The following is a 25,650-nucleotide window of genomic DNA, read 5'->3' on the forward strand; positions in this document are numbered from 1 at the left end:
ACCCTTAGGGTGAGAGGCTATGGTGTCCCTCCTAAGGCAGACCTTTCCGATAACGTCGTCCCGGCTAGAGGAGGGAGATGGAGGCAGAGCTGGGCAGGGCTTCAGTATCTGCCCTCTGTGACCTCCCACCAAGTTCAGGGCCCCCCTGGGGGGAGCAGGGTGGTGGACACCGCTGTCATTTCCAGAGTAACCCAACAGAGCTGGACCTGTGGCCCTTCCGTAGGCTGTGGGTTCTGGACCCTCTAGGGGGATGTGATAGGTTTCTCACATGCCCACACATGCCAAGCTCACACTCTCTGGGTGCCCATCTCACAGCTCACACCTGCACGCACACGTGTAGTCCATGCACACTTGTGCCCGCATGCCTGCACACACACGTGTGTATGTGGCGCATGCACCATGGAGCCACGCATGTGCACACCCACACGCTCAAGCCTTTCGCCCTCCCAGGCCCCCAGGCTCTGCCTCCCTCCAGGCTGCAAAGAGGATGCCAAAAAGGACCCAGGAGTCCTGGTGGTGAAATGGGCCATGGAGGAATCAGATGGCCAGGTCTGGGTCCCAGCTGGAGAGGGGGGCACTCACCTGAGGGCATCCTCATCCATGACGTAGAAAGCCACAGCGTGGAAGGTGGGCGGCAGGTGCACTTGGTACTCCTCACCCCAGAAGGGGCACAGGGTCTTCCACACTGTGGCTGTCCTGCAGGAGAGAACCCTCAGCATGTGCCCAGGCCACTCCCAGGCCCTGGGCTGGGACCTTCCTTGTATCTCCCCCTACCCCTATAACAACTGGCTCTGCCACTGATGTGTTTTCCCTGTGCCAGACCCTACTGTTCACCACCAATCACTACCCCCTGACATTCCTCTCTGCTCTGGATGGGGCACAGGGCTGCCTCTCTCTGGCTGTTATTTATTTTATTTTATTTTTTTGAGACGGAGCCTCGCTCTGTCGCCCAGGCTAGAGTGCAGTGGCGTCATCTCGGCTCACTGCAACCTCTGCCTCCCAGGTTCAAGCAATTCTCCCTGCCTCAGCTTCCTGAGTAGCTGGGATTACAGACGCCTGCCACCACGCCCAGCTAATTTTGTCATTTTAGTAGAGACAGGGTTTCACCCTGTTGGCCAGGCTGCTCTCGAACTCCTGACCTCAGGTGATCTGCCCGCCTCGGACTTCCAAAGTGCTGGGATGACAGGCGTGAGCCACCGTGCCCAGCCTCTCCAGCTGTTTTACATTTGGGGAAACTGAGATCACAGTTGGCAGGCATTGGCCTCAGGTCACAGGGTAGCTGCCTCAGGGCGACTGCTGAGCCTGGCCTCACATCCTCACCCAGCTCTGGTCAACCCCCTGTGGATCAGAGCCTTCAACTCATGGGACTCACTCTGTAGCCCAGGCTGGAGTGCAGTGGTGTGATCATAGTTCACTGCAGCCTCCAACTCCTGGGTTCAGGCTATCTTCCTGCCTCAGCCTCCCAAATAGCTGGAATCACAGGTGCATGCCATCACGGCTGGCTAATTTTTTTTTTGTAGAGATGGGGTCTTGCTACATTGGCCAGGCTGTTCTCAAACTCCTGGCCTCCAGTGATCCTCCCACCTCAGCCTCCCAAAGTACTGGGACTACAGGCATGAGCCGACATTTGAAACATGTATTTATTGGCCCATCTTCTCCCTGGGATATCAGCTCCATGAGGGCAGGACTCTGCCTCATCTGCCACTGTATCCCCTCACCTAGAATCATGCCTGGAACCTAGGAGGTGCTCAGTAAGTATTTTTTAAATAAATGAATGAATCAGTTAATGAAGGAACAGATGAGAAGGTTACTTGAGAACATGCACCCAGAGCCACACAGAGCATAATGTTTGATTATTAGGCATTGATACAGACACAGAACCACACAGGTGCCAGCTCAGACTTTCTTTTTTAGAGAAAGGGTCTTGCTCTGTTGCCCCGGCTAGAATGCCGGGATTATCCGCGTGAACCAGCGTGCCTGGCCCCCATCTCAGTTATCTGGAAATAGTTTCCAACAAACGGGTGCAATGTGCAAATTTCACATCACGGGGATGCACCTGTCTGTGCACTGGCCCACACACAGACCCACACACAGACCTACACATGGATGCCCAGGGAAAGACATGGGCCATGGCCTCCTGGGGGCTCAGGCCCCTGGACAATACACACACACCTGTCCCTGACACCTCCCAGATTAGACACACCCTGCGGTGCCTGATGTAGCTGGTAGGGGGGCGAGAGGCTCAATCAACTCTTTTCTCATCCAGTCCACTCAGGCCCCTCCCACAGCACCCAGGCCACTCCCACAGAGCTCAGGCCACTCCCATAGCACCCAGGCCATTCCCACAGCACCCAGGGCATTCCCATAGCACCCAGGCCATTCCCACAGCATCCAGGGCACTCCCACAGCGCCCAGGCCACTCCCATAGAGCTCAGGCCACTCCCACAGGGCTCATGCCACTCCCACAGTACCCAGGCCTCTCCCACAGCACCCAAGCCACTCCCACAGTGTTCAGGCCACTCCCACAGCACCTGCTCCCCTCCCCGCACCTTGCACTGCAGGTAGGCAGTCTGGGGCCTGCCGGCGTCGTCCGTGTAGATGACCTGCATGACGTGCGAGCTGCCAAAGCTCTTTTCCTCAACCTTTTCCGCTGCCCGGATGTTGGCTAACTTGATGAGGGCGCTTTTCTGGGGCAGGCAGGGAGGAGGAGGCTCAGGGACCTAGCCAGGGGCATTCCATTCCCCATCTCTGGGCCTCAGTCTCCCCTTCTGCAGCACCAGGGATAGGCGTGGGAGACCCAGAGTGACCTCAGCCAGGGCAGAGCACAGACTGATGGTGACCAAGTGCCCAGCAACTGGGAGAGGAGGACCTGGCCTCTCTGGGGGGCACTCCCAGAAGGCCTCGGAGGTGTGAGCTTTGGGGTAGTGTCTGGACAGCCAGCATTCCCTGGGCTACAAAGTCAATCCGGCCGTGGCCAAGGCTTTGTGACTTTGCATTTATTAATTTTCCAACTTGCTTTTGTAGTCCCAGGCTCTAATAGTCATATCCTGACCGGGCGCAGTGGCTCACACATGTAACCCCAGCATTTTGGGAGGCCGAGGAAGGCGGATCACCTGAGGTTGGGAGTTCGAGACCAGCCTGACAAACATGGAGAAACTCCGTGTCTACTAAAAATACAAAATTAGCCGGGCATGGTGGCGCATGCCTGTAATCCCAGCTACTTGGGAGGCTGAGGCAGGAGAATCGCTTGAACCCGGGAGGCGGAGGTTGCGGTGAGCCAAGATCGCAGCACTGCACTCTGGCCTGGGCAACAAAAGCAAAACTCCATCTCAAAAAAAAAAAAAAAAAAAAAGGGACCAGAATTAAATAATGCCCATGCAGTCAAATCTTTCAACCCTGACAAGGAAGATGTATAATAATCATCTGAGTGCTTTGGGAGGCTGGGGCAGGAGGATTGCCTGAGGCCAGGAGTTTGAGAACAGCCTGGGCAGCATAGCAAGACCCCATCTCCGCAAAAAAAAAAAGTTAAAGAAAATTAGCTGGGCTTGGTGGCACGTGCCTGTAGTCCCAGCTACTCGGGAGGCTGAGGCAGGAAGATTGCTTGAGCCCAGGAGTTTGAGGCTGCAGTCAGCTATGATCGCACCACTGCACTACAGCCTGGGTGACAGAGCAAGACCCGGTCTCAAAAAATAATTATCATCATCTGAGGGGTCTTTGGTCGGAAGGGGCGGGCCCCTCATCTGGTGGGACCCCTGAGCTGGTTGAGAACAGGGTGGGTGATGAGCTCCTTCACCTACTCCTAGCCCGCTCTCACCTGCCCAGGGCTAGGCTGGGTACTCCTGGAAGATCATCCCCATAGCCTGCATGACTGGGGGCAGGTGTACAGCAAGCAGTCACCAGGTCCATGGAGGAAGTATGTCCTCAGCCCTTCCTGGGAGAAGAGAGCTTGCAGGAGAGGTGACCCATGACTCAGAGACGGCTGTACAAGGTGATCTTTGAGATCCCTTCCCACGCCAAGATTCCGTGCTTCTATATTCCTGCCTCTTCCAGGAAGCCTCCCCTGTTTGCCCTAGCCTCCTACTCATCTAGCAGCCCAGGTGACGTACTATCTTTAATAATACCATTTGCCTAAATAGTACTACCTGCCAGGCCCTGGGTCAGGACCCTTAGGGAGATCATCTCATTTAATCCTCAACAACCTGGTAAGGTCGGATCAACTTCCTCCATATTCATTTTTTTTTTTGAGACGGAGTCTTGCTCTGTTGCCCAGGTTGGAGTGCAGTGGCACGATCTCGGCTCACTGCAACTTCTGCCTCCCGGGTTCAAGCGATTCCCGTGCCTCAGCCTCCCGAGTAGCTGGGAATACAGGCACCCACCACCACACCCGGCTGATTTTTTGTATTTTTAGTAGAGACGGGGTTTCTCCATGTTGGCCAGGCTGGTCTCAAACTCCTAACCTCAAGTGATCCACCCGCCTTGGCCTCCCAAAGTCCTGGGATTACAGGCGTGAGCCACCGTGCCCGGCCCTCCTAGGTTCTGACAAGCAGTACAGATGCCACACACCTGGCTTTCTTCTCTGACCCCGGGGGTACCTCAAGTGGGCTCCAAGGAAGGGGACAGATGCCTCTAAGGTGCCCCACTTGCCGGCCTCTCAGAGCCCCACTTGCCGGCCTCCCTCCTTACCCACCTTGGAGCTGGGCGTCTTCGCGAAGCTGAGGGCCTCGGTAGTGAGGGAGAAGTAGAGCTTCTTGAAGGAGGAGGACATGAGGGGGCCTTTGCCCTTGGTCCTGTGGATGAAGAGTGGCCCCTCCTTCACAGGTGGCGCCTGCAAACTCAGCGTCTGCTGCAGGTCCAGCTCTGCCAGGCCAGGGAGGGAGGAGAACAGAGAGCCCAGTGAATGAGGGCGGGACTGGGGGGGGGGCGGAGCAGTGGGCGGGGCCATGGGGCTCAAGGGCTGAGCAAATCTGAACAGCAGGCAGTGGACATAGTCATGGGGCTCAAGGGCGGAGCAAACATCAACAGCTGGTGGTGCGCGGGGTGACAGATGGACTGAGGAAGGCAGGGCCATGGGCTTGGAGGCGGGACACGCGTCAGTAGCAGGTGGCGGCGGGGCTATGGAGCTCAAGGATGGAGCAAATGTCAACAGGCACAGATGATGGGGGGTGAGGCCATGGGTCTAGGGGTGGGGCAAACGTCAAGAGCAGGCAGTGGGCAGGGTCACAGGAAGCACAAACAGTGGTGCGTGGGTCTATGGCCTGGGGGCCTGGCAAATGTCAACAGCAGGCGGTGGGTGGGGCCACGAGAGGAACAAACAGCGGTGGGTGGGGCCGTGGGGCTCAAGGGCGGAGCAAACGTCAGCAGTAGGCTGTGGGCGGGTCTGTGCAGGGCGGCGCTCACCGTCCTTCTCCTCGATGTCCACGAGCTTGGTGACGAAGTCCTTTAGCTGCGCCACGCCCTGGCGCACGGTGGGCTGCAGCGGCTCCATCCAAGCCTCCTTGGCCCTGGAAGCCGGCGTGTCCATGTTGCCCACGTTCTGGACTGCCTGGAGGTGACAGCAGGAAGGACCAGGTTCTGCTAGGTTAGGGGCCTAGCCACTGCACCCCCTCCCACCCCCCCTCCCCAAGTCTTTGCTACTCAGCTGTAGCGATGGAGGCAGAGGCGACAGAGGCCCTGCCCACGGGCCCCCTCCAACCCCACTAGGGATCAGGGAGGAGAGGATCATGAAGTTTGATGCCTTATGATAACTGAGACCACTTGGGCCTTCCTCTGTAGGTTTAGCTGACGCTGCTGCACTGGATACCCCACCCCGGTGCCGGGCACATAGGTGCAGCCTGAGAGTAAGCAGACCCGGGTTGGAAGGTCCCGCGATTCACCACCGACAGGATGGGTGGCCTTGGCAACCCCCGACCCCTCGCAGGCCTGTTCCCTTATCCATGAGATGGAGCTCGGACAAGGTGGCCACAGGAAGGCTTTGCAAACTGTGAAGTGCAGTGCCTACGTGGGCGTGCCAGTGGCCTCGCCGGAGCCGGTAGGGAACACTCTGCAGTCCAGGCCAGGGCCCCGGTAGGACACCCAGCTGTGCATCCCGCCCGTGGCCGCAAGGCCCGCACCTTGGCCAACAGGAGCAGGGTGCGGCTGGTGCGGGCGTCCGCGTGGCGCTCTCGCAGGTGGAAGAGCTTGGGCGACATGATGGCGGGAGAGAAGAAGCGCAGGCACAGGAAGCTGGTGACGGCGATGAACGGTACATTCTGGAGGGGTGCGGAAGAGCGCGGGCTGGAGTCCCCCAGACCAGGGCTCCTGGCAGCCCCCTCCCCTTAGGCTCCGTCCCTGACCCTCGCCGGGACACAGCCTCCCTGGTCCTCCCCAGCGCTCCCTGGTTCCCCACCGCTCTTCGCCCCTCGCCCCAGCCCAGTCCAACCCGGCCCAGCCTAGCCCAGCGGGTGGAGGGCGCACCTCGTGCTGGGCGCCGGGGAAGCGCTCGCGCACGCGCCGGAAGAGCTGGCGGAAGGTGGCGCGCACCACGGCGGGGCACGCGCGAACCGAGCGGCTGAGCGCGCTCAGCAGGGCCCCCAGGTGGGCGCGCAGCGTCTGCGCGCTCTGCTCCAGCACCTCGGCCTCGGTCTGCGGGCGGTGCAGCCCGGAGCACCTGCGTGGAACGGGGCGGGTTGGCAGAGGAGGTCGCGGTCAGCGCCAGGGCCACGACAGGAACAGTGGCTCTCACAGCAGCCAGGACACGGACACAGGGGACAATACACGGGTGGGCAGAAGCACAAACACACATGCTGACAGGGCCTGATCCCAACCCGCTGCCGCTGCGCCCCGCACCCCCCCGGAGTTACCCCCGGCCTCACCCTACATCCTTAACTTCCACTTTGCTGGGGTCCAGCTCCACGTACTTCTTCTCCTCAAACACCTTGTTGATGATGGGGCCCAGGACGCCGTGCAGGTACTGCATCCCGGCCACCTGGGGACCACCGCAGGTCACACTGATCCTGTCTCCCCCAGTCCCACTCCAGCTGCCCACCTTCTCCCGGCAGCCGCCCTTGCACCGTTTGCCTGCCGTATCCGCCCAGGAGGGGGCCAGGTACACATGCAGGGCAAACTGTTTATTCATGAATGAATGAATGAGTGAGTGAATGAATGACTAGAATTCTTAGCCCTTGTAATCCTAGCACTTTGAGAGGCCAAGGCAGGAGGATCACTTGAGGCCAGGAGTTTGAGACCAGCCTGGGCAACATAGTGAGACTGTCTCTAACTTAAATTTTAATCACACACACATTCTTTTGGGGGGGGGGGGTTGCGGGGCACGGAGTCTAGCACGGGGCCCAGGCTAGAGTGCAGTGGCGTGAGCTCACTACAACCTCTGGCTCCTGGTTCAAGTGAGTCTCCTGCCTCAGCCTCCCCAGTAGCTGGGATTACAGGTGCCCACCACCATGCCAGGCTAATTTTTGTATTTTTAGTAGAGATGGGGTTTTGCCATGTTGGCCAGGCTGGTCTCGAACACCTGACCTTAAGTGATCCGCCCGCCTCAGCCTCCCAAAGTGCTGGAATTACAGGCATGAGCTACTATGCCCAGCCACATTCTTAACCTTAAAGGGCTCTGAATATGGAGATAGAACACTGGAGTCGAAGTCCCAGCCCCCTCTGTCGCTCTCTCTGAAGCTCAGTGTTGTCATTTGCAAGATGAGGACAATATAGCATGCAACCTCACCTTCAGAAAAGACTCCATGGACTTTGAGGTCAGAGAGTTGCTCTGGAACAGGGTGTTGGTCTTTTGTTACTTGGTCATAAGTAGGCGTTTTCCTTTTGATTTGGTTCTACGAGGTTAGTGTGCATTGGCGTTCTGTTCCCTGCTTCCAGCCCCTATTCTCCTGCCTCAGGTTCATTAGAAAAGACTGAGTTTGGGGCCGGGCAGGGTGGCTCACACCTGTAATCCCAGTACTTTGGGAGGCCAAGGTGGGCAGATCACGAGGTCAAGAGATCGAGACCATCCTGGCCAACATGGTGAAACCCTATCTCTACTAAAAATACAAAAATTATCTGGGCATGGTGGCACGTGCCTGTAGTCCCAGCTACTCAGGAGGCTGAGGCAGGAGAATTACTTGAACTTGGGAGGCAGAGGTTGCAGTGAGCCGAGTTCGCAGTCACTGCACTCCAGCCTGGCTACAGAGTGAGATTCCATCTCAAAAAAAAAAAAAAAAAAAAAAAAAAAGAATGAGTTTGGCCCCTTTTTGTCTTTCTCTCATCCTCTTTGCCTTTCACCATGTTATGATGCAGCAAGAAGCCCCTCACCAGATACTAGTGCCATGACCTTGGACTTCCCAGCCTCCAGAACTGTGAGAAAATAAATTTCTGTTCTATGTAAATTACATAGTCTGTGGTACTTTGTTATAGCAGCACAAAACAAACAAGACAACAAGCAACAATCATGTGAACAGAAAGAAAAATGGGCATAACAAATGAACCATGTTTTTGTCCAAATTAGGTTCACAAGTCCTTATCTGCACCATCCAGACTCAAACACCTTAAGATTTTGGTAGTTCATTTGGTAGCAAAAACTGACCTTAATTGCCATGAGGATATTTAGAGTCTTCTTATATTCCACTTAGCTGATTATTCACACATATCACAGCAAAAGCATGAACATGTCTGATTACCAGTTCCTGTCCAGATCCTGCGATAAGGACTTACAGAGTATACAGGACATACATGGTATAACTTTTCTGAAATCTTAGATTGAATTCCAAAGCACATCTGGACTTAAGGGATTGTGGATATATACATATATACTATATTTATACATATACACATATGCATATATATGCATATATGTACACATATACACATATGCATATATATACATATATGTATACATATACACATATGCATATATATACATATATGTATACATATACACATATGCATATATATACATATACGTATACATATACACATATGCATATATATACATATACGTATGCATATATATACATATATGTATACCTATACATATGCATATATATACATATATATGTATACCTATACATATGCATATATATACATATATGTATACATATATACATATATACACACACATACTATATATACATATACACTATGTGTGTGTATATATATACACATATATATATACTATGTGTGTGTATATATACATATATACGTGTGTGTATATACATATATATACTATATGTGTGTGTGTATATATACATATATATACTATATGTGTGTGTGTGTGTGTGTGTGTATATATATATATATATATTTTTTTTTTTTTTTGAGACAGAGTCCCGCCCTGTAGCCCAGGCTGGAGTGCAGTGGCGCTATGTCGGCTCAGTGCAAGCTCCGCCTCCCTGGTTCACGCCATTCTCCTGCCTCAGCCTCCCGAGTAGCTGGGACTACAGGCGCACGCCGCCACGCCTGGCTAATTTTTTGTTTTAGTAGAGACGGGGTTTCATCGTATTAGCCAGGATGGTGTCGATCTCGTGACCCCTTGATTCGTCCGCCTCGGCCTCCCAAAGTGCTGGGATTACAGGCGTGAGCCACCGTGCCCGGCAGGATTTATATTTTAAGGAGGCAGGGGAGTTATTCTCCATGGCAGGAAATAAGCTGTGAGCTGCCTTGCGCTTTGGCATGTTTCTCTATCATACAGATAAGAAGCTAGTTCAGTCAAGTGTATGCAGATTTGCGGATGGAAAAACTGGTGCTCCCAGGAGGAGGGAAGCAGATTGAGGAATTACTGACACCTTCTAGGGGCGACCAGCCAGATGTGCAGGTGAAGCACAAGACAGGTTCTCTTCATGCCTCCACTATCCTGGCCTCGACCAAACTGTAGAGGGAAAAACTCAGGTGAGAGTGAGAAAGCACAGTCACTTTCAGTTAGGTTTGTAGCGGTGTGATCGTCACTTAGCACTCATTTATTCGTGTATTCATACATTTATGCATGTTTCTTTCACAGATCAAACTGTTGAGGGTCCACAAACAGGCTGAAGACCTCGTCTGGAGGGAGACTGCAGTGAACCCAAGATCTTTCAAATAAGCGCATCGACATAACAAGATTTAGAAAAGAATAAGCACGGTGCTGTGAGAGCAGCTAGCGGGGGCTGGACTGGGTCCCCGCGGCCAGGCTTCCAAGTCGAGCTGCCGTTTGGGTGGGACCAGAAGACGGGCTAGTCGGCGCCCCAGGATCCCTCCCTGAGGACAAACAGAAGGCCGGGTCCTCCCTTCTCCCGCTTGTCCTTCGGCATTCGCGGGACCTGCATGCTAGACCAGCTGGCCGGACGGCTCGCTAGGACCCGCGGGTGCGGCTGGCCCCTGCCATTTCCGCTTCCTGCCGTGGGGCGGGGTTTCCGGTTGTCTGAGGCGAGGCTTGTCGGCGGTCAAAGGGGCGGCCCGGCCCGGAAGCTACAGCGGCGGTGCGGAGACTGCGGGGCGGGCCATGGCGGCGAACCTGAGCCGGAACGGGCCAGCGCTGCAGGAGGCCTACGTGCGGGTGGTCACCGAGAAGTCCCCGACCGACTGGTAGGCGGCGAGACGGGCCAGGGTCGGGCCAGGGGCTGCCTCAGGGGTGGGTCTGTCTGGGGCGAGCGGGGGACTCGGGGGGAGCGGGAGCGCGAGCGCGGAGCGGCGCCCAGGCAGGTGGCCTGGGGCTTACCTGTCTGCCCCTCCACACCGCAGCAGGAGTGCTGTCTCACCCTCGTGACCCCTTGCCCCGCCGATCGTGGACAGGTTAAACCCGGCTTGGGGGGACCCAGTGAGTCCCCGCCCCTCCCCCTGTCGCTCGCCACCCACTGTGGGCTCCGCGGGCTTCCATGTTGGATCCTCGGCCTGGTCGTGCTTGCTAGCTTCGCCAGGTTCTTCTTTCCAGTCCTGGGACTTCCCTGGAGAAGGGGGTCCTGCACAGCCCTCTCTGAGAAGGCGGAAGCCACGCCCGTTTTTTTGCAAACGCTGTGTTCGGGGATGGGCATTTGAGAGCGGCCTGGCAGCCGGGCTGTGAATGTGAGCCCTGCCCTGGGGGCTTCAGACGAGGAGCTCAGGGATCTGGGTTCTTGGCTGTCTGTGAACGTGGACTTCAGAACTTTCGTTTCTCCAAAAAGTGTACTCTTTCTTGTGCCTGAGCCATGGGAAGATGTACGAAAGTAGGATGCTCGCTATTTGGGAAAAGGTCCCATTTTCCCTCTACCACCCAAGATATCCTCACTTTCCCCTTTGCTTAAATTGTTTTCACTGACCAGTTTTGAGAAATCCCAGTTCTGAGAAATATGCTGAGTATGGTGGGCTAAGGTGACCAACTTTGGGGAATAGAAACTGGGCCTTGGAGTCTGAGTCGTGGTGGGGCCACACTGTGGTCAGCACTGAGGCCCTCCCAACTGTCTTCCCCGTGTGTGGGGGCCATCTCCACTTGTGTAAGTGCTTTCTCATCTCCTCTGCTCTCCCTAGTGCCCAGCACAGAGCGGCTTTTATGCAGTGTACTATTGTGACCCTGAGGATGTTATGGCTTTGCCTTTTCCTCAGCCCTGGGCCATTAGGGGAAGAGCTTTAGAACACCAGTTGCTTGGTTCTGTGGGGTCTCTGTAGACTCTCCTGTCAGGTCTGGGTGCCCTGGATGGCACTTGTGCCAAACAGCACATCTTCTGTTTGGGAGGCATCTAAAGAAGGATATCTCGTCACTTCCTTGGTAGGTTTTCTGCCTGCTTTATAATCCCTCAGATTTACCCACGTCAGTCAGTGTTATTTTTCTCAGGAGAGTTTCTAGATGTCAGCCCTCTGTTTTGCCTCTCTCCTATTCCTGTTCGTGTTTCTCTTAGACCTCTCCTGTTACTTCAAACCCAGTCAAAAGTGTCTCTGCAATGAGTGCCCCATTTTCATGTCCACATCATACCACTTGGCTTTAGAACCCAGAAGAATCTTTGCCCCTCTTCAGCCCTGCCAAATTAAAGATTTTGCTTCTTAACATGCTCTTGATCACTCTGTTTACCCTGGCAGACTTACCTAGGAGCTTCCTGGCACTCCTGATCTATCTCCCTTCCAGGTCTCTCTTCATCATCAGTCTTCTCAGGAACCATCACTGGTTTGGGATGATGCCTCCCAGCCCACCTGGCAGTTTGGGCTTCCCTCTTCAGACCTCCTATGTTTCTAGCCTTTCCTTGGGCTGCTTACGAGAGCTGTCTGCTACCACTCCTGGCCCGGTGCTTACCCACCCCATCTACTCTCTGTCCCTCATGAGGGTTGTGGAGCCTCCTCTTTCCCCTCATGAAGTCAGAACCCACCTATCTCACTGGACTCATCTGCCCAGACAGCCATGCTATGCTCCCTCCCTACCTCCAGGCTCCTGCAGCATACAGGTTGTGTCACTCAGCAGCATAACCCACTGACCTCCACCCTCATCGTCACAGCCATTAAGGTAGTTACTCAGCAGATACTGTGTGGCAGATTCCTGCACACTGCGGAAAAATATCTGGACCATGTCACTTCCGTGTCTGTAACTCTACAGTGGCTTCCTGTTGCATGTTGAATAAAGCCTAGACTCCTTGCCCTGCTGATGCCCTGCATGACCCAGAACCTACCACCCCTTTCATTTACCACACTGTGGCCACACCTGTTTGTCACCACTCTGGCCGTCTTTCTCTTCCTCAAACTTACAAGCTGGTTCCTCTTCAGAGTCCTTGCTCTGCTGCTTCCTCTGCATGGAGCACACTTTTTCCACATCGTCCCAGGTGCCTCCCCAGCCTTCACTTCTTGGCCCCGAGGTTGCCTTCTCAGAGAGGCCTTCCTTGATTCCTGGCTCCTTGTTTGTAGGCACTTTTTCCCATCTTTCTGTTTGACTTCCTTCAGACACATGCCAGGCACAAAATATGCTGGAAATCCTTATGGATTTTCTTGTCACCTTTATCTCTTACTAGAAGGGGTGGGGTGGGCTCTGTCTCTGTCCTCGGTGCTTGAGGCATGGTTGTTACATGTGGCAGATGCTTAGATGAAGGATGGACCGAGTCATACAGAAAAAGTGGTAGAGATATCAGAGGAAGAAGAGGTGGTCTCTAGTTTGGTGGGTCATAAGAGGTTTCACACACACAGTGCTGGCATTGGGGAGGGCAGATAGAGTGGGGAGAAACCATGACATCAGCTCTCCATCTTGGATCTGTCTCCCGCCCCTCCTTACTCCGTATCTTGGCATGGTTTGTTCTCACCTGGTTCATGTGTCACCTTCAGCACCTGCTTCACTCTCTAATAGTACGTTAGTGTTAGGTGTGTGTTTTTTCTTCCGTTAGAAAGTAAGTTCCATGGGCAGGACCTTTTAGGGATTGTTCATAGCTGCATTCCTGTAACTAGTAAGCAGTAGGCTCTCAGTACTTATTTTCAAAGGCATGATTGAATTATAAGATGCTTGACACTCCATATGCCTTGCTGTTCAGAGGCCAGTGCACCATGTTTTTTCATGTTGATTTGAAACTTCCTTCGCCCTTCTTTCAAAAGGCCTCTGAACTGGGAATGAGCCTCTGCGCTGGGAACATTCTTAAAGGTGGCCTGGGGTAGAGAGGGATCAAGTCAGAGGGATAGGTGGCAGGCATTGAGCTTGGCTCTTATTATATTAGCTGCGGAGTCCCTTTTTTTTTTTTTTGAGACAAGAGTCTTGCTCTGTCGCCCAGGCTGGAGTGAAGTGGCACGATCTTGGCTCACTGCAACCTCTGCCTCCCAGGTTCAAGTGATTTTCCTGCCTCAGCATCCCAAGTAGCTGGGATTACAGGCACCCACCACCACACCCGGCTAATTTTGTATTTTTAGTAGAGACGGGGTTTCACATGTTGGCCAGGCTGGTCTCAAACTCCTAACCTCAGGTGATCCGCCCGCCTCGGCCTCCCAAAGTGCTGGGATTACAGGCATGAGCCATCGCAGCTGGTTGAGTCCCTTCTTGCAAGAGCTGGGTTGAGCTGCCATCTTCTGTTACCTGCTGCTTGTGCCAGCTTGCTATCTTCTGGGAGCCAGGGCTTTGTGGCCATCAAGAGGAATGGGCTTCTTTCCTCCAGGGAGTTCCCCCAGCTCATGCTGGCAGTGTGCCACCTCCCAAATCTTTCTCTTGTTTTTCTGTGTTCTTTTCTCTAGTTCCTTTTCTCTGAGTGTTTCTCATTCAGTGTTTCTCTCCTGTATTCTGTCTCCCCTCCTGGTAAGGAGTGCCTTTTCCCGGAGGCCTGTCTCCTCCCTACCAACCAGATCCACTGGGCCTGGGTCTAATTTCTTCCATTTTTCTCAGGCATAAGTATCTCTGCCCAGTGGCACTGGCAAAGCCCTGGGGAAGCCAAGTTGAAGCTGATTTGGTTCCTGTCCGACTGTTTATCCCTGGAGCTTCTGTCTGGCCTGCCTCAGCAGGCCTGTGCTTTAGAGCCTGGGGAGATGACACACACTGGACTGGGTTTTGCCTTTGACTTATAGTCCAGTGGGTCAGTGCCTCCAGCCCATGTCCAGCAGCCCTGCTGGGGATGTTGAGTTGCTGCAAGGTTCATGCTATGAGCAAGCCAGAATGAATCTTTACCAGAGTTTTGTTTTTGTTTTTGTTTTTAAGAGTTGGGGTTTCACTCTGTTGTTTGGGCTGGAGTACAATGGCATCATCATGGCTCACTGTAGCCTTGACCTCCCAGGCTTAAGCAATCCTCCCACCTCAGCCTCCCGAGTAGTTGGGACTACAGGCATATGCCACCACGTCTGGCTGATTTTTGTATTTTTGGTAGAGACAGGGTCCCACCATGTTGCCCAGGCTGGTCTCAAACTCCTGGGCTCAAGCGACCCTCCTGCCTCAGCCTACCAAAGTCCTGGGATTACAGACATGAGCCACCACACCTGGCCCAGAGTTGTGTTCTTTTTTTTGAGACGGAGTCTCACTCTGTTGCCCAGGCTGGAGTGCAGTGGCGCGATCTTGGCTCACTGCAAGCCCCGCCTCCCGGGTTCATGCCATTCTCCTGCCTCAACCTCCTGAGTAGCTGGGACTACAGGTGCCTGCCGCCACGCCCAGCTGATTTTTTGTATTTTTAGTAGAGATGGGATTTCACCGTGTTAGCCAGAATGATCTCGATCTCCTGACCTCGTGATCCACATCTGCCCGCCTCGGCCTCCCAGAGTGCTGGGATTACAGGCGTGAGCCACTGCGCCCAGCCCAAAGTTCTTATGAATAATTAATCTTTCAGGAAAAGAAAGCCATGACCCCATGTCACCCATGGAGAGATAAAGCTCTGCTAGATAGAAAACTTGCTCATGGGTACCTGTCCTTGAGGGGCTTGGCAGGTTCATGGCTTTAACTGTGTGATTTCATGTCGTGTCATTCCTTTGTGGTTTCTGATAAACACAACCTGTGGTAGTCTGTGTTTACCAAAGAGTCTCAAGCCTGGAAGGACCTGCTGCCCTACCCACCAGGCTTCACTGGAGCCAGGGCAGACGTGCACAGGAGTGGTGGGCAGACTTCCAAGGGGCCCAGTGTGTGTATTTCTCCGACTTGCTTCTCCTTTTGGGTGCTCTGGGTTCAGGAATATGTAGATATGTTTTGTCTCTTCAAATCCGTATACCTAGTGGCCAGGTGAGTATTTGACACATGAATGTATAGCAGTCATTGGGAAACTCCACAGCTCATGTTTTCCTCATAGTAGATGTGTGCTCCCATCTCCATGGCTTTGTCCCTCACAACCCCCACCCCATGATAAGTCAGGCCAGTGTCCTCCCAGCTGCAGAGCTGAGAAGGCTGCACAGTTGCCTACTGAGAACCTGCCTAGTGGGTCAGAGCAAAGTGAGAACGGGCCTGTGCCCACCCACAGTGTTACTGTCGGCCCAAGCTCTTTGGGATGTAGTGGAAAGTCATGGTGGATGCGGTGAGGAGAGATGGAACCCAAGGTGCTGGCTACAGAGCTCACTTGTGTTTCGTTTCAGGGCTCTCTTTACCTATGAAGGCAACAGCAATGACATCCGCGTGGCTGGCACAGGGGGTGAGTATGACTCCAAATGGACTCGGGGACACCAGGAGGTAGGAGGGTGACGTGTGCAAAGGAGAAAGGATTGTGACCATCAGCAGTCCATCTCAGCTGGCATTTCAGCTACTGCACAGGAAGAAGGGGACTCTATCACACAGGTGGCCTCTGCCAGTGGCTCAACACCTTCCTCCACTGAGGGTGGGAAGTGGGCCGGACCTGCCTCCTGCAGACCCACCCTACTTTAACTCTGTTGGGGGTTCCCTGGCCCCTTGATCAGTACATGAGCCAACAACGGGCAGGACCGGGGGTCAGCGCACTCAGCTGTCTTGGTCCACTGAGCCACATGGGGCTTCCAGTGCTCACTGGCCACTTCTGGCAGGCCTTAGGTTTCAGATATGTGTAAGTGAAAACATTCCTCCTTGGTTCTCCTTCCCTCTGGGTGCAGGGGAGTGCTTTCTCTTTGTCTACTTGGGGAGAGCTGAGAGGGAAACAGGCCTCTCCAGCTTGTGGGCAGCCTGCGTTGGGAGCTGCGGCGGGAAGCTCACCAGTCCCAGAACTGGTGCTGGTGGAAAGAAAGTCCACAGACATATCTTCTTCTCCCTTTGTCCTGCCCTGGTCTTGTGCCGAGTGCTTGCAGGGGCCCCATCCTCACTGGGAGAGGCAGTATCACTGCAGATAGTCACGGGGGAGGCTCTGGGGGTCTCTACAGGAAGGACAGGCTCTTGGCCAGCACAGAGCAGAGGTTGTCAGGGTAGGCTTGGTCAGAGTGTGACCTGTGGGCCCCCCAGCTGACACCCGTGACTGCTCCTCCTCCAGAATTTGCCTGACCCCTCCCTCTGTCCTGAGCTGGACATGGCTTCATTGTTCAATGAACACTCGGAGTGTGTTCTCCACGGTTTGATGTCTGTTGTTGGTAGAAAGCCCCTTCCTTTCACAATCTTTCTGGGAGGTGTCCCCTTTCTAGAAGGATTGCCATTGAACAGTAGACATGTGGTGTGGCAGGTGACTGGGAGTTGCAGGGATCAACAACTTGAGAGTTTCCTGTCATCCCCAGTGGCACAGGACAGGGCTCTGCCACAAATGCAACAATTTGCTGTCCCCAGAGTGGGGCTCATGACTGCCTCCACTCATACGGAGCCCTGTAGATGAAATACCTGATCAGCTCTTCCTCCTTATAACCTGGAAAAGTTTGTGGGGGCTAAGCCTCAGTGTCAGGGAGAATCGTTTAGAGCTGCCCACTCCTGCGCTCCCCCTGTCCCCATCACCCTCTCTTCTGGAGTCTGAGGACTGAGCCAGTTACGCCACTGCAGGATGTTCAATCTGGTCTGGCCGTCTGGGCGGCCCTGGAGCTTGAGCAGACACAGGTGCAGGCAGTGGTGACTCTACAGGCCCTGCTATTCTGGGCCCTTTTGCAAGGTTGCCGCAACAATAAAATTTTGATGTAGACATCCTCCATTTGGAAGTCTGGTGGCTGGTTTGCCGTGGAAATGACCCTGTTTTTATTTCCAGAATTACCTCTGGGTTTAGAGAAGTGGTTTTTAAACGAGTGTGGGTAAAAAAAATTACCTGAGGTACTTGTCAGAATCGCAGACTCCTAGGTCCCACCCAGCTCTCATCAATCAGTTTAGTGAGGGTGGTGCCCAGGACTCTGATTTTAAACATACCCCTAGAAAGATTCTGATACAGGTAGAGGGGAGAAGCCCTGGTTTAGAGGCAGCTCGGCCTCCCTTCATGGTGGGACCAGGGCCAGCAGGGAATGTCAGGGCCACCCCTGACCTTCACTGTGACTCTGCTGCAGAGGGTGGCCTGGAAGAGATGGTGGAGGAGCTCAACAGCGGGAAGGTGATGTACACCTTCTGCAGAGTGAAGGACCCCAACTCTGGACTGCCCAAATTTGTCCTCATCAACTGGGTATGTGGAGCCTGTTTCATCTAGGTGTGACCCAGGAAACCCCATTGTCTTCTTTCCTGTTTTGACTTGACTTCAGGAACAAAGTGTTTTACTGGCATGACTTAGTAGATCAATAGAACAGCTCTGAGCTGGTGAATGAGCAGAATAGTTGACAGATTCATTGTGGCCCAAAGAATAACTGTGGCTTTGCTATGCAGAATTCACCCTCCAAGCCTAGAGTTCTTCCTGCAAAATGGATTAAAAGCAGTCACAGGGAGTCCTTGCTCCGTGCTCTTGAGGGTGGTTGTTCTGATGGAGTAGAGAGCCTGAGGGAGTGTTTAGGAGCGTGGGAATACAGGGACAGGGCCTCCTTGATCCCTTGGTGGGGATCAAGAAAACTCTTGAAGGCTGGGTGGGGTGGCTCACACCTGTCATCCTAGAACTTTGGGAGGCCGAGGTGGGTGGACTGCCTGAGCTCAGGAGTTTGAGACCAGCCTGGGCAACACGGTGAAACCCCATCTCTACTAAAATACAAAAAATTAGCTGGGCATGGCAGCGTGCACCTGTAGTCCCAGCTACTCAGGAGGCTGAGGCAAGAGAATTGCTTGAACCCAGGAGGCAGAAGTTGCAGTGAGCCAAGATTGCGCCACTGTACTCCAGCCTGGGCCACAGAGCAAGACTCCATCTCCAAAAAAAAAAGAAAAAAAGAAAATTCATGAAATGCCCCCACAGCGAAAGCCGGTAGCCATCCTGCCCAGGGAGCATCCATGAGCCCCTTGGAGGCATGGGAACTTACCTCACCCATGTGATGCAGTCAGAAGAATAGGTTCTGCTTTGGGGGTTGCAGTTTTCTCTTTTCTGGGACACAGGGTAGATGTTGGGTCCCCAGGGAAGGGAAGTGGCTTTGGGGGAGGCCTGGGTCAACCTGGGCATCCTTGTGTTGCAGACAGGCGAGGGCGTGAACGATGTGCGGAAGGGAGCCTGCGCCAGCCACGTCAGCACCATGGCCAACTTCCTGAAGGTAAGGCCAGGTGAGGCCCGCTTCACTGGGAACAGGCCTCACAGGCTTGAAGTCTCGCAGGTTCCTGGGTGCGAGCAAGTGGGAATCAGAACTGGAGTTGGGAGTGTGCTCATAGCTAATGCTCTCTGCCTGCCTTTGAGGGCGTGACCAGAGGCTGCTTCACTCTCGGTCAGTGAGTGCATGGGAGGTCAGGATGTTGCCAGGGCCACCTTCAGGCCTGCCTCAGTGGGGCAGGATAAAGGACTATGCTGGAGCTGGTGCCGTGAGAAGGGTGGGCCCTGGTTCTGTTTTGTTTTATGATCCCTCTAAACAGTTTAGTAATACCGTCAGGATTTGGAGGAAGGGGAGAGTGCCCACCATCTTAGCACACATGTGCCCTTTTGATGCATTCCTTTCCAGCCCCCTCTACATGGAGTTATGTCAGTCCTATAATAGAACCTTTTTAAATTTTAAAAACTATTTGTAACAAAAGCATTTGTTGGTCACTTGTCAGGTAACTTTTTGCATTTCTCTGGCAAAGGAGACTCAGAATTTTGATTTCTCATTCTGCCAACATTTCTTCAGCTATACCTCAGTTTCCATCTAGGAGCTGATAAGAGAATTCCCAGCTTATTGATATACAGGTTTGAGTATCCTTTATCTGAAATGCTCAGGACCAGAAATGTTTTGGATTTTTTCAGATTTGGGAATGTTTGCAGTTCAGCATCCAAAATCCGAAATTCTCCAGAATCTGAATTTTTTTTTTTTTTTTGAGATGGAGTCTCGCTCTGTTGCCCAGGCTGGAGTGCAGTGGCGTGATCTCGGCTCACTGCAAGCTCCGCCTCCCGGGTTCACACCATTCTTCTGCCTCAGCCTCCCGATTAGCTGGGACTGCAGGCACCCGCCACCACGCCCAGCTAATTTTTTGTATTTTTAGTAGAGACAGGGTTTCACTGTGTTAGCCAGGATGGTCTCGATCTCCTGACCTCGTGATTCACCTGCCTTGGCCTCCCAAAGTGCTAGGATTACAGGCGTGAACCACCACGTCCAGCCCAGAATCTGAGATTTTTTGAGTGCTGACATAATGCTTAAAGGAAATGTTCATTTGAGCAGTTCAGATTTCGGAATTTTAGGTTAGGGATGCTCAACCTGTATAGTAACAGTGAATGAGGTCATGGGTCTGGCTTCTCATGAAGAAATCATTGGCTTACTTTTTGTAGAAAACATGCATGGCATTCTTTTATCAGAGTTTTTTTTTATTGTTTTGTTTTTTGTTTGTTTGTTTGTTTTGAGACAGTCTCACTCTGTCACCCAGGCTGGAACACAGTGGCACGATCTCGGCTCACTGCAACCTCTGCCTCCCAGGTTCAAGTGATTTTCCTGCCTCAGCCTCCTGAGTAGTTGGGATTACAGGTGCCTGCCACCATGCCCGGCTAAGTTTTCTATTTTTAGTAGAGATGGTGTTCCCTGTGTTGGCCAGGCTGGTCTGGAATCCCTGAGCTCAAGTGATCTGCCCTCTTCAGCTTCCCAAAGTGCTGGGATTACAGGCGAGAGCCACCGCACCTGGCCCAGAGTTTTTATAAATTGATATATAATAGTTGTACATATTTTTTGCATACATGTCATATTTTGATACCTGTATACAATGTATACGATGAATCAGGGTAATTAGCGTGTTCATCACCTCAAACATTTATCTTTTCTTTGTGTTGGGAACATTACAATTTTTCTCTTCTAGCTAATTTGAAATACACAAAATTATTGTTAACTATAATTTCCCTTCTGTACTATTGAATACTAGAATTTATTCCTTCTATTTAACTGTACTTTTGTACCTGTTAAGCAACTTCTCTTCATTTTCTCTCCCCCATGCCCTTCCCAACCCCTGGTAACCAGCATTCTACTCTCTCCCTCCATGATACCCACTTTTTTAGCTCCCACATGAGTGAGAACATGCAATACTTGTCTTCTGTGCCTGGCTTATTTCCCTTAACATCATGACCTCCAGTTCCATCCATGTTGCTGCAAATGACAGGATGCCATTCTGTTTTATGGCTGAATAATATTCCCTCATGTTTATATACTAAATTTTCTTTACCCTTTCATCCATCGATGGACGTTTTGGTTGATTCCGTATCTTGGCTATTGTTAATAGCACTGAACTTCAGAGTTGGATATATCCCCAGCAGCTGGATTGCTAGATCATATGGTAGTTCTGCTTTTAGTAGGACTAAAATACTGTTTTAAAAACCATACTGTTGTCTAGGCGCGATGGCTCACGCCTGTAATCCCAGCACTTTGGGAGGCCAAGGTGAACAGATTACCTGAGGTCAGGAGTTCAAGACCGGCCTGGCCAACATAGTGAAACCCCAGCTCTACTAAAAATACAAAAAATTAGCTGGGTGTGGTGGCACGTGCTTGTAATCCCAGCTACTCACGAGGCTGAGGAAGGAGAATGGCTTGAAGGACAGTAAGATAGAGAGAGAGAGAAAGAGAGCATGAGTGTGCTTGGCTTAAGAATATAGCATGATCTGTTCCAATGAGAAGAAAGAGATCAGAAGAGCTAACATATAAAATGTAGAATAATGTGCTTCAGGGTATTGGGGAAAGTGACTATAGATTAAAAAGAGTTATATTGTAGAATTTTGGGCATACTCATCTAAATTTGTTGAATAATGTCTTACAAACAATAACAAACTAATGTATAATCTTAAATATAGCCTAAACATGAAAGAATTAAGATGTTTTGGGGGAACAGAGAGAAGGCTGGACTTGAGTAAAGTAGATTAGTGGTGAGTGAAAATTATGTTATTCGAGACCTATTGTAGCAACTTGGACAAAATAAGCACTGACTAAATATTTGATGAATGAATGAAGGAAGGAATGAAGGAATGAAAAGCGCTGAGCCCAAATCGGATGCAATTAAATCATTAAGGATGAAGGTGATGTTCATACAGGGCGGAAGGTTAACTTATTTTACTTTTAGAAATTCTGAGCTTTCAAAATATGGAACAGTAAACCCACGTTAAATAAATAAAAGTTAATAAAAAATTATAGCATCACAAAACCCATTTTACTTGTTGCCAATAAGAACTTTCATTTGGGTTAATTTTGTGAGCTCTACTTATTTTGATTATATCATTATTCTTCTGTACTTATACTGTCAGCTTAGCCAATTATTATTCATGTGAAGGCAATCAACTATTTCTGTATTCAGAATAAAATTAATGAACCTGCTACTTATTTCATATGCATTTTTTTCTTGTTTCCTCAAATGCTTGAGGAGGAATCATTCAAATGTATCTGATGTAAGTTTTAGCATGTCATTAATTTGTGTTTTCATTTTGAAGTGACAGCCATGGAAAATGATTTGGAATGCTCTGTTGTATCTACTTTTCTTTCACTTTTAAATATAAATAATATTCTTAAATAATTTGGCCAGAATAGTAGTTATGTCAGTAGGATGGATTGGGAAATACTACAGTCTCTTAAAATTTCAAGATTCAATTCTTTGCCAAAATTATTTTTAACTGAAGCTAAAAGGGACTTTAAATGTAAGAGGAGGAACTATCTACTCCTGGGTGGTATACTCTTTCAGGTTGCAGGCTGATATTGACAATGGTAGAGTTAGTCCCACTTGTGGAAACTAAGGCTGTTGGCAATCACATCTACTCAAATAGTCACTAATGAAGTGCTACGAGCTTTGGTGAACAAACTATCTCATACTGCCAAGTTTCCAGCATAATTGTCCATTTTTCTCTCTGTATGTCTTTGAACATAAATAAAGTCTGAAAGGTGGGGAAGGGTCAAACAAAGCTCTCTAGGTATGAGGCACTTTCTATTTTCGCTTGTACAGTTTGACAGTCCTAGCCACGGCTCACTATTTATTGTGTTCCTGGAAAGTTCTGTGATGACTGAACTCTTTCCTTTCACCAGCACCTTAAATAGGCTCAGGGTTCATTTAGCACTGAATATGATCATTGTTTCCCTGTGGAATGTCTTAGACTGCTTTAATGCAAATACCTGAAATTATTTTATTTGTATTAGATATATTTATAAGACATTGAAATAAAAATTTTTCTGCAGCTTATGAGATAATATTTTATTATTCATGGCTTTCATTTTGTCATGCACAAAACTTGAAAGGCAAGATATGAAGCTGTCATTTATTCTCTAAGAACTGTCACTTCTAATAGGAATCAATTTTGTTTTATAGATTCAAATTCTGAGTTTATTTTTTAGCACAAGATCCGGTAGGAAAACAAAATTTTGAGATATTATGAAATAAGATGAAGTACATGAAATTTTGTCACTTTATCATGAATGTGAGAATGTTTTCATAACTATATATGTTTTCATAATATAGCCCAAGGATATAGTTTTAGAAGAGTTAGTACTTTTTCTTTGGTCTATAATATGTTTAAACTTATTTTTCTTTAAGTATTTATTCAATATTGCCTTCCATTTTGCAGGGGACTCCATGACCAGATGAAAGGTATAGATGTGATTGCTGTGCTTGGTACACCTCCTATTTTCCTGCCTTTAAATTATGTTTTTTTTTTTTTTTTTTTTGCTAATGCAGTATTACTCTAACTTAAGGAATAGCTTATGATGTAGGTCTTTTCTTATTTCTGGACATGAACTGTATAGTAGGGTGTTGCTATAATTTATATTTCTTAAATGATATTTTAGAAGGTTGTCTGTAATGCAAGTTTTTATAATGTAAATGTTTTCTGACTTTTACTATAAAATTAGAGTGTATGTCATTTATGTAATAAAAGTAGGTCATCCAGCAAGAATAAATTCATGTATCTTGTTTTGTTTACTTATGATAGTATTGTAAAAGCTATTTACAATGTCAAGCAGCATCTATACAGGCAATATAGTGCAGAGAATCATGACAAGGATTCTAGACAAGAGGGTATTTTTCTTGACACATTAGATAATTTTTACAGAAAGAAGACAATTTTTTAAAAAGACATGAAAATTGATTCTATTTTTTGTTTGAGAGATTGCAAAAACACTGCAAAATCTAGATACTTGAGTGATGCATCCTATTTTTATGAAGCAATACTTTCAGAAGATTATTTGAAATACATTTAGCATCATAATTTATGTATTATTACAAACATTTCAAATACAATCATATAATACTCTTGGAAAGCTGCAACTTGAAGAGTGTGCACACAGGATTAAAACACTCAGCAATGCTTTAATGTTGCTAAACATATGACTATTTTGATCATGTGGTTCAATGTATGAAACCATCAACAAGTAAATTATGGTGTATTATAGTAACAAATTTAATGGTTATTTACAATGAATAATATTTTAACAAATGTATTTATTCATATATATATATTTTTTCTAACCAAAATGAACTTGTTAATAAAGCCAATAGAACTTTAGAAGAGTATGTGAAAAGAAAATAATGCTTTCAAACAGGTAACTGAAGGGAAAACACTTATTCTAATTAAAAGTACATGACATTTCTGGCAGCTGGAATGCCCTAACAAATTCATTGTCAAAAGTTCTAGCTATAAATGGCTAAATTATTCCGATTTTTCATATTGGTAAATTCTGAAAATTGTGTGAGGTTATCCTATATATTTCCTGGTCATGTTTGATTCTGAAGCTACTGGGTTACCCTATAACACATCAGTTATTATTTAATCACGAAGAAAACTGACAAGGTCATAAGGAGTTAGGGCATATCTGCAAAGTGACCACCTAGCTGACAGAGTTGTTAACGAAAGAACATATTGCCTGTAGAAAAGTCTTACGCTCTGTACCTTTTATCCTAAAATTTGTATATACATAAACCAGAACACTGGAAATGTTTAATTCATTTGGGTAGCATAGAACAGGATTTTAAAAACTTGTTATTTAGTTTGTTGTCTTGTATGATAGAAGTATATTATTATCTCCAGGTTATCTAATTAGGTTATAAAGCAACTTATTAATGATTTTATTTTTCTTGCAAAGAGACATTTTCCTGTATGTATTATAGTAAACTATTATATTATAGTTTACTACATTTAACAAGGCAAACCTCAAATATTGACTTTTTAAGATCTATTTTTTTTCAAAAATCTACATCTCTGAGCCCATAGGATCTTGAAGCAGTAATATTAGAAATGAGAATTTAAAACAGAAACAGAGTATTCCATTGTAACTCCACTTAATTATGTTTTACCTTGATGCTCCACATGATTTCAAGATATTTTGTTCATTACCTTCGTAGAAATATTCATGTTAGTATTAAATTTTATCATCATTTTCCAAAGAGCAAGTGCTAGTATAAGTTAGAGAAATACAGTATCTCATTTTTTGTGTGTTTATAAAATGTACTTGAAATTTTGTCAGGTATATAGAAACAATATACATGAAATAAAATAATAGATACTTGCAATTTCAACTATATAATATGGTTTCATATTTAAGTTGAAATTGCTCACAGAGTAAACAATACCAAAAACTAGCTAACTTTTATTTCTGCTAAATTTTTTGCATAATATAAATAGTTGAAACATATTTTTGTAACACTAAAATGTACAGCAGAATGACAAAGTGGGTAAGTTTTCATTCTATTTGATTTTCTTCTGTGAGAAGTACATTCATTGAATTTGCAATTTATTTGTAACTATTGTTGGTGAAATGTGTTCAGTGTTGAATTCCTATAAGACAACAAAATATGTTTTGTAATAAGCAAGCAGACTTTATTATACCTATTCCACTATGAAAGAACACTACCTATACAAAGCCTTGGTGTATCCTCTATAGAAAAAAGTCACA

The 25,650-nt window shown here is 49.1% G+C and overlaps 4 protein-coding genes across 13 annotated transcripts in view; 1 reads left to right on the forward strand and 3 right to left on the reverse strand.

Moving 5' to 3' along the window:
* LOC115935266 (ras GTPase-activating protein 4-like) lies at positions 1 to 8,026 on the reverse strand. 3 transcript variants are annotated; one of them, XM_063708210.1, is made up of 9 exons: positions 7,712 to 8,026; positions 6,852 to 6,964; positions 6,454 to 6,646; positions 6,111 to 6,248; positions 5,398 to 5,542; positions 4,688 to 4,857; positions 2,550 to 2,687; positions 583 to 696; positions 1 to 64 (listed from the first exon to the last, which is right to left on the reverse strand). In XM_063708210.1, exons 1-8 carry the CDS (start codon positions 7,727 to 7,729, stop codon positions 655 to 657), a joined length of 957 nt encoding a protein of 318 aa, XP_063564280.1. In that variant the 5' UTR covers positions 7,730 to 8,026; the 3' UTR covers positions 1 to 64; positions 583 to 654. The 3 variants fall into 3 exon arrangements, with proteins under 3 accessions (XP_063564280.1, XP_030868589.2, XP_030868590.2); XM_031012729.3 differs by lacking the exon at positions 7,712 to 8,026 and having other exon boundaries at positions 6,852 to 7,243; XM_031012730.3 differs by lacking the exons at positions 2,550 to 2,687; positions 7,712 to 8,026 and having other exon boundaries at positions 6,852 to 7,245.
* The window catches only part of LOC115935268 (drebrin-like protein), a 26,824-nt gene continuing 7,276 nt past the window's right edge, over positions 6,103 to 25,650 (forward strand). For 2 of the 8 annotated variants that reach the window (XM_055392937.2, XM_055392938.2), the window contains exons 1-6: positions 6,103 to 6,241; positions 9,974 to 10,536; positions 15,925 to 15,980; positions 17,764 to 17,876; positions 18,802 to 18,886; positions 23,328 to 23,350. In XM_055392937.2, the coding sequence (XP_055248912.1) occupies positions 10,454 to 10,536; positions 15,925 to 15,980; positions 17,764 to 17,876; positions 18,802 to 18,886; positions 23,328 to 23,347 (357 nt within the window). In that variant the 5' untranslated portion in view covers positions 6,103 to 6,241; positions 9,974 to 10,453 and the 3' untranslated portion in view covers positions 23,348 to 23,350. Of the gene's footprint in view, positions 6,242 to 9,672; positions 9,865 to 9,973; positions 10,537 to 15,924; positions 15,981 to 17,763; positions 17,877 to 18,801; positions 18,887 to 23,327; positions 23,351 to 25,650 lie in introns of those variants that run through there. The other 6 variants (XM_055392942.2, XM_055392941.2, XM_055392940.2 and 3 more) reach the window with 5 other exon arrangements.
* The window catches only part of LOC129534750 (uroplakin-3b-like protein 1), a 128,674-nt gene continuing 126,910 nt past the window's right edge, over positions 23,887 to 25,650 (reverse strand). Inside the window, exon 9 of the mRNA XM_055392925.2 lies at positions 23,887 to 25,532. Within this exon, the coding sequence (XP_055248900.2) occupies positions 25,519 to 25,532 (14 nt within the window). The 3' untranslated portion in view covers positions 23,887 to 25,518. The remainder of the gene's footprint in view (positions 25,533 to 25,650) is intronic.
* The window catches only part of LOC109027627 (DNA-directed RNA polymerase II subunit RPB11-b2), a 48,252-nt gene continuing 46,488 nt past the window's right edge, over positions 23,887 to 25,650 (reverse strand). The window contains exon 5 of the mRNA XM_063708224.1: positions 23,887 to 25,532. The gene's annotated coding sequence lies outside the window, so the exon portion shown is untranslated. The remainder of the gene's footprint in view (positions 25,533 to 25,650) is intronic.

This window comes from Gorilla gorilla, chromosome 6 (assembly GCF_029281585.2).
Source record: "Gorilla gorilla gorilla isolate KB3781 chromosome 6, NHGRI_mGorGor1-v2.1_pri, whole genome shotgun sequence".
NCBI lineage: Eukaryota > Metazoa > Chordata > Mammalia > Primates > Hominidae > Gorilla > Gorilla gorilla.

Coding starts and splice junctions, on each gene's coding strand:
- LOC115935266 (XM_031012729.3), bottom strand. CDS start 7,114: ATGAATAAACAGTTTGCCCTGCATGTGTACCTGGCCCCCTCCTGGGCG. Junction 6,647..6,851: donor GTGGAAGTTAAGGATGTAGG/GTGAGGCCGGGG, acceptor CGTTCCACGCAG/GTGCTCCGGGCTGCACCGCC. Junction 6,249..6,453: donor TCCCCGGCGCCCAGCACGAG/GTGCGCCCTCCA, acceptor GCACCCCTCCAG/AATGTACCGTTCATCGCCGT.